This window comes from Carcharhinus amblyrhynchos, chromosome 13 (assembly GCF_965287045.1).
Source record: "Carcharhinus amblyrhynchos chromosome 13, sCarAmb.v2.hapA, whole genome shotgun sequence".
NCBI classification, from domain to species: Eukaryota; Metazoa; Chordata; class Chondrichthyes; order Carcharhiniformes; family Carcharhinidae; genus Carcharhinus; species Carcharhinus amblyrhynchos.
This window is the reverse complement of record NC_137336.1, coordinates 38,459,996-38,473,170: the sequence shown is the minus strand read 5'-3', so window position 1 is coordinate 38,473,170 and position 13,175 is coordinate 38,459,996. Positions and strand designations below refer to the sequence as shown.

Below are 13,175 nucleotides of genomic sequence, written 5' to 3'. Positions count from 1 at the left end.
GTCACAATTCCTTATTCTTAGAAAGCAATACTGTCAATGCCTTCCAACTCAGAATTGCAATTGTTTAATAGCCTTCTCTTATCTGGAATGGAATGTGATTACAGTTGACAGTTTGAGAGTTTTATGGTATTCTAACATGCAGTGAATTTAACAGGCAGTAATGTAATATAGGCCAGTGTTTACTTTTGTAATCATAATTGCCTCCTTACTATTCTAACAGTTAGTAAAATTTTATTTATGTATTTACAAAACAGTATCTTCAAGAAATTGATGAGTTCATGCACATTTTATTGAATAGTAAAAAAGTGTTTCTGAGTTTCCAGAGGGCATGCTTACAATGTTGGTGTTTCAAATAACAAGTTAAATATGAAGTCTCAGTTCCAGATGAGAAAATGACAAGAGGAATTACAAGATCATATCCATGAAAATCTTCAAAAGGTTTTCACGCTTTGACAAAACAAGAGTCAACAAAGAGTGGAATAAAATGGATAATATGCTTAATTTAACTTTTAGTGAGGCACCACACTGTGCCTTAATTAATTTAATAGTTTTGATACCCATGCTATCATGCATTGGCAGCCAAACATGTTGCTTTGGACTAATCAACGTTTCACTGAATATGCTCATTCGTGCTATCAGCCACTCCTTTACATACAGAGAACTTAAAAAATACAAATAATTTTAACTGTCAAATTAACTGCAATGTTTGTACATCAATTGCAATAACTCAAAAGCTTTACCAATTCTGCAGAGAGAAAGCAAGTAAGAATACAACACAGCCAGGTTTTTTTTAAACACAGCACAAATATAGCTCCACATATTGTTAAGAAACTTATCCACATGCATAGATGCATTCTATAGATGCTGTACAAATCCTATTTCTGGCACTATAGTGGTGCACGTTAATTACTTTACAAAAAATACTGTGCCATTTGTAACTGTTCATTACAGGCAAGTGACAAGCAAAACCTAGTTATTTTATGTCAGAACTTAGCAACAAAAAGATAAATACCAGTAATTTAGATTCCAGTTACAAGCAACATGATCGGATAGTAGGTTACCATCAAACAGACCTGATAGCATCCAAATACGCAGAAATCGGACAGGGGGTCTTTATACAAAACAGAATTATCTGGTATTTGGCATTTAAAACATTTTGCAACTTCAAATTTGATTTTCTAAGACTTATATAATTGCAGAATTTCAATACTAGTAGCAAAACTTTTATTTTAAATTAAGTTATATTAATCATATAACTATATTTATGCATGAAACATTTTTTACTTTTTAACAGTTTTGAAATGTGTGGTGCTACTTCTCAAATGCACCATTGGATGTATCAATGTGAAACAATTTACCCAAGTTTACAAGAGACCTTTGTAAATGTCTATCCTTGTTTTCATTAGGGAAAACAAGTAAACAACTGAACAGCCTCGGATCACGCTTTAATACATAACCTGCATTGAGTCTCACCTTGTCTATAAGCACTGATGGCAGTCCCTCTAAACAAGATGGCCAAGGTTTCCAGCTTTCTATCACTAATTTTCTGTGAGGAAGTTATGGGGTTTGTGTTTTCTTTTATAAATTTATTCAAACTCTTTGCTTCCGAATGAGCAGTACACTGTCTTGGATATGAGAGGCTGGAACACCAAACAGTTGACACAGTACAACTGCAGAACTGTCAAAGTCTTAAAAGCAGGTCACTGGATGTTGCTGTTGTCATCTGTCCCGTTAGACTCAGACACATTCATTTTCCCAGTGGAATGAACGCTGCCAGTGTTGGGTACTGCATCTCTTCGAGGAGGCATCCTCTCATTGATACGGTCCAGGCCTTTTGCTTCTTCAAAACTACTGATTTTATGCTGAGGTGTAAATCCTCGGATGGCTACAATTGGATTGTTTGGTGTAGATTAAGAAATAGAAAAAGAAAAACAAACAATTAATCTGTTGTTATATTAGTTCAAGCATATATATGTTAAGAAAAATAGAAGTCTTGTCTGATCAGTATTTAGTTTCACTTCCTGCAGCAAATTTGGCATTGGATTTCTGAAGGGGGTTTTCCTGGTTGCCAATAGAAAGGCAATTTCTCTGGGGTCTTTTTTATATATCTTCCACTGACATCACAGCACTAGTGAAGATTCAACCACTAGATCTGTGTCGAATTTTAATAGAATTTACCTTACATTTTGTTTTGCAAATCAGCAACTATCACTTTAATCTTTATCATTGTTTCAGTGGCTTACAACATGTTTGTTTTATAAGCAGAATTTAACAATCAAATTTCTTTACTAAATACCATCAGCTGAAGACTTTTTCTCAGATTTTGTTTCCAGCTATCTATTATCTACATTGAAACTACAACATAGAACCGACACAAACATTCAAATACCTACTGTAGCAGAGGTCACTCCTGCATACTTCTGTAACTTAGCAATGTTTTTGTTAGCAACTAGATGTAGACAAAAGTCCTATATATGACAAATGACAAAACACTTTGTCTGTCCTGAGAAATTTCTGTTTAAGAAATGGGGGATTTAGAACAAAAAATATTTAGGATCGTTATAAAACCAAAAGGAAAAAAAATCTCATGGGGACAGGCAAAGGTTAATGTCATAAAACATGGAAAATTGCAAGATCTTCAAAAGGAAATTAAAATCAAAAGTAAACAAACTCTTGCGACCAGCAAGGGTTTGAGGAGCACTTGCTGTTCCTTTGTACAACAAACATCACCAGTCACCAGACAACCACTTAGCCAACAGTTGTTGTTTTAGCTCTTGTATTTTGGAAACATATATTTAAAGAGGAACACTTGACTACCTGTACAAATTGTTCAGCTGTATTTCTCAGCACTATTCTGTTAAATTTAGAAGTAAACAAGAACAAACTGTGCAACTGCCGCTAAATAATGGAAAGGATCAAGACACAAAAATGATGGAGTTTGTTAAAGCTGCAGTGTATGCTTCGGTTATGGCGTGTAGCTCATTTTCTACTTTCATAGGCGTAAATATAGCAAAGTGAAAACATTCCACTATCCTACTTTTTCAACAGGAGATGAGTTAGACTGAAAATGTATTGGCATGTTGCAAATACATCAACTCTTTTCTTTCACATTGTGGACCTGCTTCTCCTGCATTAAGGAGCTTATTTACGCCCATGGCTCTTGAACCTGAAGAATGTATGCAAAATAAAATAACACCACTAAAGTCTATCACAACAAATACAGTGAGCAAATACCCCATATTACCTTCATGAGTTTCAACACCCTCAATGGCCTCAATAGCCTCAACAGTAGCTGAAGAGAAGAGAAGGGTTGCATGCAAAATGAATGAGAAAATTGAGTGGGTTTCCAGTGTAGTAAATATCCAACATGTTGAAAACAGGAAGCCCCACGAAGCACAGCGTGGGAGTGGCAGTTGCATATACAGTACACTCAGAAGAAAGCATTAACAGTTTCAACAAAAATATAGCCAAATTCTTGTGCATATAAAGGGATATGGAAAAAAAAATCAATGGCCAGGTTAGATGATATGAAAATTGAATTTATTATCACAAAATGAATAACTTCAGATTTGCATGGTATTATGAAACAACACTATAAAATGACCTTTAGGCAGTTCATATGGCAGAAGGGATGGTTGACTATTGATAAATGTAAAGTTTATTTGCATGTATTGAATATATACTGTAAAACCAGATGTTATTCAGATTCAAAGCTTTTTTTATCCCCCAGGTGTTTAAACAGATATAAACATTGTACTGTAATCATGTTAATTTTGTTTGATTCTTGTACACATGCACATTTGTTTGAGGAAATACATCAGGTTGGTTATCATGTGGAGTATTTGCTACTCAATCTTGGAGATGAGTAATACTGAAAATTGATATTTGAAAAATTAATACCAAATCTGAGTCCCTGTAAATTCTCCATATTCTGTAGAATTACTATCAATAGGTAAACCAATGCTATTCAGTTTATCTTAAGTGTAATCTTGGATTCCATCAAATAGAAGCTCTGACGCAGAACATCGATTTCACTTAATACTGCATAATAACTAAAATTATCTACACCATGATCTAAAAACATGTTACATCATTTCAGAAGAATCACCTTCAATATTTTATTCCATGGCTTTGGAAAGAGTATTATGAATAGAACTCTAATTGCATTTTCTGTCCTCATCATATCCCTACTGACATTAAAAGATATACTTGTGGTTAGAAAATAGCTTCTAGTGCCTGGTCAAGAAGCTAGAAGCAATACCATAGTATTTTCCCCTTCATGATCGCTAATCATTGTCCTGTTTTGGTAATAAGATCAATTGTGAACTGAGAGGTTTAATACTTCAACTACTTCTGTTTTTATTTGTACTATTAGATGAAACTCTCAAGAAGGGAATAAAAGTATTCTGCAGTTTTTATACTAGAGAAAAGACTGGGGTGCATCTTGATATTAAAAACTGTGGCTAACAGAAGCAATAAAATACAAGTGTAACTCTATCAATATATTGTGAGCATTAGTTTTGTTTAAAAACTTTCACATCATCATAAATGGAGCTTTTGGTTCATTCCCTCTGGGCAGAGGTTTTGAATTTTCATCTAATCAGCAAGTAATGTCATCAGATAAAATCTTTGCCATCCTTGCTATTTATAAGGAACATGGGATTTGTAGAACAGTAAGAAAGGAAACAATGCCTTTAAGAGTTTCTGTTTATACTTCTAATCAGTCGAATTGTGTGATGTGAAATCAAAGGTTGCTGAACAGAAGTTAATAAATAATTTCAGTTCTTGAAATTTGTGATCCAATGATCATGGCATCAGTTGAGTGATATGGTTAGTATTTCCTATTTGTTTAGTTATTCGGATTCTAAGTATGGTTACCAAAATGTTATAATACCATAGAACAGTTCTTCCTGAAAATAGACTTTTTAATCATGTATAAAAATAAATTTCAATGTGCAACACCAGACTAAGAAACCCATTTTTCCATTTATAATATGATTTGATATTCAATTCACTAGCTTTATCACACGTCGGCTAAACTAATGCATATTAATTTAGAAGCCAATAATACAGAACAGCTAGGCCGAAATGATTTCTGTCAATATTTGTTCCACAAATATTATTTGTTACAAAAATGTTTAAAGATCATCATGAGAAATTGGTGTTAGAATATGAGCTGAATTTTTCTATTCTTATGGAGTAAGTCACGTGAAGATGGCAGTGGAGACTGAATGTATCAAGGCCAAGAGATTACATCTGGGAATTTGGTAAGTGGGGGGAAATTGGTGCAGTGATGGAGGAGGTGATGTTCTTTCACAAAAAAGGGAGTGATCCAAAAGAAGGAACCAGAGAGAGTGAGACCCAACAGCTAAAGCCCGAAGGCATTAAGTAGATATTCAGTTAGGCAACTGGTGAGTTTTAAGTTGCCTCTCAACTGAGTCAGTAGTTTAAAATCATACTAGAGGCATAAATATTATATTAAATTTAACATTAAATTTATATTTAAATGAGTTGAACTCTGTAACACAATCCTTGAGTAATATTCTAATCTTGAAACCTAATTAGTTAAATACAAATAAAAGAAAGATGGTCAAGCTGGTGATAAGTTGTAGCTGTAGCATGAAGGGATTTAGTAGACGTCAGTCTGATCCAGCACAACCACATTGCGGTAAATGCCTACAGCTTGGGAATTTCAGCTGAGTTGATAAACTGGAGCCTGAACTTTGGATATTGTGATGCATCAGGACGGTGGAAGGTGTTGGAGGTTACTTAGAAACTTTGTTCCAGGTGAGTGTCACGCTTATTAGGCTAGATCCTTCAAATTTGGTACGTGGTCAAGAACAGGATGGTATGATTACAAGTGTAGGAATCCAAAGGTTAGAACACCTAAGAGAGTAATGTGATTTGATTAATTATTGTTACATGCATTAGTATACAGTGAAAAGTATTGTTTCTTGTGTGCTATACAGACAAAGCATATCTTACACATACAGAAGGAAAGGAAGTGCAGAATGCAGTGTTACAGTCATATCTAGGATGTAGAGAAAGATTAGCTTAATGCAGGCAGTTCCATTCAAAAATCTCATGGCAGCAGGGAAGAACTATTCTTGGGTTGGTTAGTACGCATCCTTAGACTTTTGTAGCTTTTTTCCGACAGAAGGTGGTAGAAGAGAGTATGTCATGGGTGCATGGGGTCCTTGATTATGCTGGATGCTTTTCCAAGGCAGCGGGAAATGTGGACAGAGTCAATGGGTAGGAGGCTGGTTTGGGTGATGAACTGGGCTTCATTCATGACCTTTTGTCGTTTCTTGCAGTCTTGGCCAGAGCAGGAGCCTTAGCAAGCTGTGATACAACCAGAAAGAATGTTTTCTACGGTGCATCTGTAAAAGTTGGTGAGAGTTGTAGCAGACATGCCAAACTTCCTTAGTCCTCCTTAGTGTAAAGGAGGTAATGGTGGTGTATTTCTTATTGGTGCATAGGATTAACATTGTCCCACATTTTCTTCAATCTGAGCGTCCAGATCCAATCACTGAAAATAACTACAGAAACCTAGCTGCAGCTGTAGAGATTCTGCTGATAAAAGCACGCTGGGCAGATTTTCCTGCTAAAGGTGTGAACCAGATGGAAGGTTTAAATCCAGGACATGAACCATCCTCCATTGCCAGCCAAAATATATGTTTTTCATGGAGCTGGGGTCTTATTGACGCCAAAGATAGCTCTGCTGTACAATCAGTGTCCAAACGGACAGAAATGGAAGTGGGACAGCAAGGAAGGGGCCTCTTTCTGATCCAAATTGGCAGCCATTGCTGTGGCTGTGGTCTGTGCATTCTCAAAGAAACAAGATCTTCACCTTCAAGATCACGAAGGAAAATCGAGAGCTGGGAAACGGGATAGGGTAGGGAAAGGTTGATTAGTGAAATTTTATTAGTATTTAGCAGTTTCTGTCTAAACGTTCACTTTTTTTTTACATTAAACTGTTTTGTGCTACCATCCTTGTTGCTGCCAGCTATCAGCATTGCCGAGCTCCTAATAGCTACACGCCTCCATAAAAATTTTGGGAGGTCAGAAGATGAGTTCTTCATAAGCCTTCAAATGAGCTGGTTCTGTCCAATTTAATGAAGTGGGTGATTTGACTTTCCCATCCATCATCCTGCTCTCCTCCTGTACTTGGGAAAATTATCGTGAATGGAGGTGGCAGATCGGCACACAGGCTGCTGGTCCCACTTTGTGTTTGCTGTCCCGCATCCATTCCATCCTGATTTAAGATGAGAAGACCTAGCACCTGGACTCAGTTTACACAAGTGTCACACACATTCTATAATAAAAGCAAATAACTGAGGATGCTGGAATTTGAAACCAAAAGAGAAAATGCTAGAAAATCAGCAGGTCTGGCAGCATCTATAAGGAGAGAGAAGAGCTGAAATTTCGAGTCCAAATGACCCTTTGTCAGAAAGTGGGAGATATTTATACTGCAGGGTGAGGGAATGAAAAATGAATCATAGCCATAGAAACCAGGGGAAAAGACTGCTAACAACTGTCCACAGAGACAATAAAGGGTGTGAATGACCAAATTTCAGAGAAGCTAAAATAAGAGGGTAAGCTGAGAGCGGGGGGGAATGGATGGGACAGAGGTAAAATTTAGAAAAGGGGAAGCAAAGGGAGAGAAAAGGAAGGGAAGGGGGATAAAGTCAGGGGAAAGAGTAGGGGGAAGAAAAATTAAGAAAGACAATAAAGAAATAAAAGGTAGGGAACAGTAAAACATTTAACATAGATTGAAAACAAAGGGGTCAAGGTAAGGTAGAGCTAATCATCTGAAGTTGTGGAATTCGATGTTGAGGCCAGAAGGCTGTAAAGTGCCTAGCCAGAAGATGAGATGCTGTTCCTCCAGTTTGCATTGAGCTTCACTGGAACATTGCAGCAGGCCAAGGACAGACATGTGGGCATAGCAGGATTGTATGTTAAAATGGCAAGCAATTTACTTGCACACAGACCAAAGGTACTCAGCAAAGCAATCACCCAGTCTATGCTTGGTCTGTCTGATATAGAGGAGACCACTTTGGGTGCAGTGAATGCAGTACACCAAAGTGAAAGAGGTGCAAGTAAAACACTGCTTAAATTGGAATGTATGTTTTGGACCTTGGATGGTAAGCATAGAAGAGGTAAAGGGACAGGTGCTACACCTTCTGCAATTGCATGGGAAGGTGCCATGAGTAACGGGAGAGGTGTTGGGTGCTTTGACAAAAGGTCATCTGGACTTCTCTCCTTACTGATACTGCCAGACCTGCTGAGATTTTCCAGAATTTTCTGTTTTGGTGTTGCATACGCTCTATGGCGTAAAGGCCATTTGCCTCTTCGCTAGTATAACTACTTTTTTTTCGTTTAGGTGTAAATATGACACTGGCCTAATATAAGGACTGAATCCTCTCAGTTGATGTGACAGCTGCAAACTCACTCATATAAAGATAGCAAGTACCCTCCCTAATAATTTTTAGCACTTGCCTAACAATATTAAGCAAATATGAAATGTTAATACAAGCAGATAAGCATGAGGTGATGCACTTCATCAGGAAAAACAGGAAAACATGATGACGGCAGGACCCTGGAACGCATCAAAGTACCATGTACACCGGTCCCTTAAGGTAGCAGGACGGGTGGTTAAGAAGGCATATGGTATGCTTGCCTTTATTAGTCAAGGCATGGAGTTTAAGAACTGGGGTTGGGGGGTTATGGTGGAAATGTATAAAATATTGGTTAGGCCACAGCTAGAGTGCAGTGCTGGAATCTACATTGTAGGGGAGTTGTGATAGCATTGGAGAGGGTGCAGAGGAGATTTAACAGGACATTGCCTGGGCTTGAGGTATAACTTAGGTTTCAGTTACGAAGGTAGGCTGGATAGCCTGGGGTTGTTTTCCTTGAAGCAGAAGAAACTGAGGGAGGAACAGAGAAAGCATTGTTTGGGAGAAGAATCTAAGGTGTGATATTTTTTAATGGAGTTTAGAAACACTCGTGGGAGTCAGAGTTCCAGTGAGACCAGTTATTGTATGACAAGCATCTTGGATGGTGGTGGGGTTGGGGGGGGGGGGGTGGGAGGGGGGGTGGGGGGTGCGGGGAGGTGGGATTTGATGAGAAATCCACAAAAGTTATATTGGGTGGCATTTGCAACGTGCTTTTAGAGTGTGCGATGTCTGACCACATTTTGTCTATTCGCTTACACGGACTGTGTACTTAATGAGAATATTAGAATTTAAGATACTTTATAATCCTTACAAAACTTTGTATACCTGTAAAGATGTAGCAGGAATGAGGGCGTAGTGTGTTCTAGTTAATCTTTTCTTGTTTAATAAATGTTTATTCTTTTGTTAAAAGTTAATCAGCGGCCCTATGACTTTGTTCATCCACTTTCTAAATAAAAAAGTAAAAGTTATGGTCTGTTGAGCCAGGTTCCATTCTGGCACCTGACTGTCCAGTAGTGACATCAGCTGGGATTGTAACACAACTAAGGTAAGGAAATTAAACAAAAGCAGATTTATAGTTGCCAACTACAATACGAGAACATTCAGATTAAAATTTTTTTGAATCAATATAAATACTATTGTTGCAGTAACATTTATTGATGTGTAAGTTGTTATCTTAACCCTCCTATCTGCACATTTTCATGACAAGCAATCAGCTCCTTTAGTAAACCTTAGTTGATTCAAAGTAACCTACATCATTCTACAATTGACTGCTGAAATTTCAGTGCCATCGCTGAAGTGGCAGTGAGCTTTGTATCTACTGTTGTATTCTATGATAAGCTGCATTTAACAGAGAAAAACAATCAAATGATAGACATTTCATGTTGCAAATAATATAAATATAATTGCAACTCATTAAAAGCATACTCACAATAAGTCATTGAGTAATCCTACAAATAGAAGTAACCTTAAATGAATTGAATTTACATGAAAATATCATTTGTAATATAGTAAAGCCACAGATATGTGAGGAACATAACAATTACTATCATTCATCTGAATGTTTGCATATTTTGTTCCCTTGGTGCAAGAAGTTCTGATTTTACAGTATAATAATCAGGAGTTGCAGCAGTATACAAATATTCGTATTTTGGCGTGTGTAAAATAATAATGAAATAGAATGATAATTAAGTGGGCAGTGTGTTTCACTGGTTTCATTGTCTTGGTGTTTCCAGCATCATATTTCTTTGATCAGTTGGGAGCCTGGACAAGAAAGCCACTGACTCATCTGCAGCCTGTCCTTCCAAGTTCAGCTGACAGATCTGATAGCAGACTGCAGAAAGTGATTAGATGAGACATTTCACTGTTGCACACTGTTACCATCTAGTGGTTCAGTCAAGTACAGACAAATCTCATCGGCTGCGAAATTTGGCTCGGTTATGCTCACTTTATTTTCGGCCAGGTGTGTTCCATTTTGCCTCCAAAATGGTATCCACGGTGCACACCTCTGGTGCTAGCTTCACTGGATGCCATTTTTGTGAGGACATTAACACGTATGTAGGGAATGTTGACCCAGAGGTAAGAGGGTTGTGACATCAACATGTGACACCAGAGCTGCCATTTTGGAGCTCAATTCTGTGGCTAACAGAATCCCTTAATGTTGCACAGCTGAATATGTGTTCTGCAGTAGGAAGATCCTTCACCCCCACTTCCCCACACCGCTCCCCCCCCCAAACACAATCTCTCTTCCTGCTTTAAGAGGCTCCAGGTTGGTAGTTGATTGAGTTCTGCTAGTTGTTGCTTTGATTGTAGAGATGTTTGATGCTTTTCAGAGTTGTCTAACTTCGTTGAAGTTTGCGAGGAGTGCTGTAACAGACAATGAAGGACTTTCTTCTGACTTCAGGGGTTCTGGACAAAACACATGCTCCAGTAGCATGCACCTGCCTTGGACTACACCATGGCAGAGAACATGACAAGAAGATACACAGAACAGGACAAGAGCTGGAACAGGACGGGGTAGGAGGGGAGAAGGGCTCTTAGCAGGAGACCATATCTGCCCAGGGAGCAATTCTCGAACTTACCTCAATTTCCACTTGTCAGATATCTCCACTTCAGTGAAATCTTCCTCCTGAGATCTACCACCCACCAGAGCCATGACTGCAAACGTAGAGTAGAGCGGCAGAATAGAGAGATGATACCAGTGGGTGTGAAGGTGATTAGGGTCAGGAACCTTTATACATCTGGCTCCTTCCAGGTTGAAACAGGCGATATTTGCGACATATCCCCAGTCCACTGTTTCAAAATGGGGATCACTGAAGCTCTGTATTCCAACAGCACTGACGTCTCTCTTGCCAGAGAGAAACAGAGTGAATGTGTAGATTTACAAAGCTTCGTGAGTGCTGCATGCCCATTCTAAGATTTACTGCAACCAAAGTTTTCCACCACCTCAGCATCTGGCTAGAGTATACCCAGACAAGTCTATCATGTTGGTCAATGCCTGATATCCTGGCAGCAGTCTTCATTCTTTGAAATCCTCTGTACCATGCATTTGAGCCACCACAGCAAAGTAGAGGGTGGCTACTGGATGACAAAGGTCATCAGCTGACCACATGGTTCTTGACTCCAGTGACCAACGCATCGCATGCATATGTCATCAGCATTCATACAATCAAAGCCATGTCATCACACAAAATGTGATAAAGCAGATGATTGAGGAGCTTAACAGATACATCCACTGTCTGGATGACTCTAAGTGGTTTCTGCATGTTGCACAATGTCGCCATCATGAGGTTGCAGCCCATGTCACCAGCCATATGGTGAACAGTAAAGTAAAAGGAGAAGGAGGCAACTAACCTTTCTGGCTAGGTTATGATTGACTCGTACTACTATGACGCCAGTAAACACAACCCCAATTCCCCAATCACCACGAATCCTATGCCTTACCTTCCCATGTCACTGACTGAGTGTCCCCTAGATCAAAGTTCAAACTTTAAAAGCCACCTCAAAATAAACACTGCAAGCCAAATTTATAAATCAAACCACGCCATGTAGCACACAAACATTAAATAATCACCCCTGTGCGTTCACTGCATTCCATGTGACTTTGTCTCTCCCAGTGCTCCTACATAGTGTTACCCTAGCACAGCTGGTAACATTCAAAGGGGCAGACGGCAGATGGCCTTGCAAGAACATGAGCAGTTCTCACTCTGGAAGGCCCAGCTTCAGACTGCACCATCCTGGTACTGGTGGCAGCAATCTTGTCTGCCTGACTGTCAGACAACAGCAAGTGAAGTGACAGTGGTGGGAGGACAAAATGCTGTCTCCTAAGAGGACAAATACGCTCCATATAGCCACTGGTAGAGGGAAGTACCTCAGCGATCTTAGAATATGCTGGAGGACAGATCATCGAATGCTTGACAGCCAGCAAGCCACTTTGAACATTGGTAATTGTAATTGTGATATAAGCTTGCACGGCAGTTAGCCAAACTTATGTGTGGCAACAAGCTGAGCTTCCGAATGTTGGGTGGCTTCTTTTGTGCTACAGTGTAAGCAGAAAAGTCAGCTGTTAGTTGCTGCAGTTTGGTTGGATCTGCGAATGCAAGTGGTCACCCTTTTCATGCTGCAATGATGGACTCCAAATTCTGTGCAAAGCCTTGAGCTAAGTTAATACCAGACTCCTCCATGCTCCTTGAAATTGACTGCAGGCTTTCTGGTAGGCTTGACAAGACACCAAACATTAAAATGTATTTATTAATTTGCTACAACAGAGTCCTCAATTCAGAGTTCTGCAGTATAACTGGTGAGCAACTCTTCTCTCTGATGAGTTGACGCCTGCACAATCCCTTCCCCCACCCCCAGATGTAGTCCACTCTTTCCGCATATCCTACCACATGCAGATCCCATTTCCAACCTGTTCTTTGAAGTATGCAATGTCTATGTCTGAACTGGTGGTTGTCAGTATGAAAGGGGGTGATGGTGTTTCTTCTTCATCACTGTCTTCTTGCTGACCCTGCCCAACGAGGTTGTAATTTTTGGTTAACTTGACATAAGGGTAGGATTGTAAGATGAGGGGCAAGTATGACATGAGGAGGAGGATCAATTACGAGGATTCCATCATTTTTAGTGGTTTCAGCCCCGTCTTTTGCTCCATCCTCGGTCACGGTCGCTTCTATAATAGTGACTTGGTATCTGCTCCATTGGAACAAAGATGTACAACTTTGC

The 13,175-nt window shown here is 39.0% G+C and overlaps 1 protein-coding gene across 4 annotated transcripts in view; it reads right to left on the bottom strand.

The window, feature by feature from the left end:
* Positions 1 to 271: 271 nt before the first annotated feature.
* The window catches only part of ppp3ca (protein phosphatase 3, catalytic subunit, alpha isozyme), a 325,439-nt gene continuing 312,535 nt past the window's right edge, over positions 272 to 13,175 (bottom strand). For all 4 annotated transcript variants that reach the window (XM_080201555.1, XM_080201556.1, XM_080201557.1 and 1 more), the window contains 2 exons: positions 3,245 to 3,292; positions 272 to 1,885 (listed from right to left, as the gene is read on the bottom strand). In XM_080201555.1, coding sequence (XP_080057681.1) covers positions 1,701 to 1,885; positions 3,245 to 3,292 — 233 coding nt within the window. In that variant the 3' untranslated portion in view covers positions 272 to 1,700. The remainder of the gene's footprint in view (positions 1,886 to 3,244; positions 3,293 to 13,175) is intronic.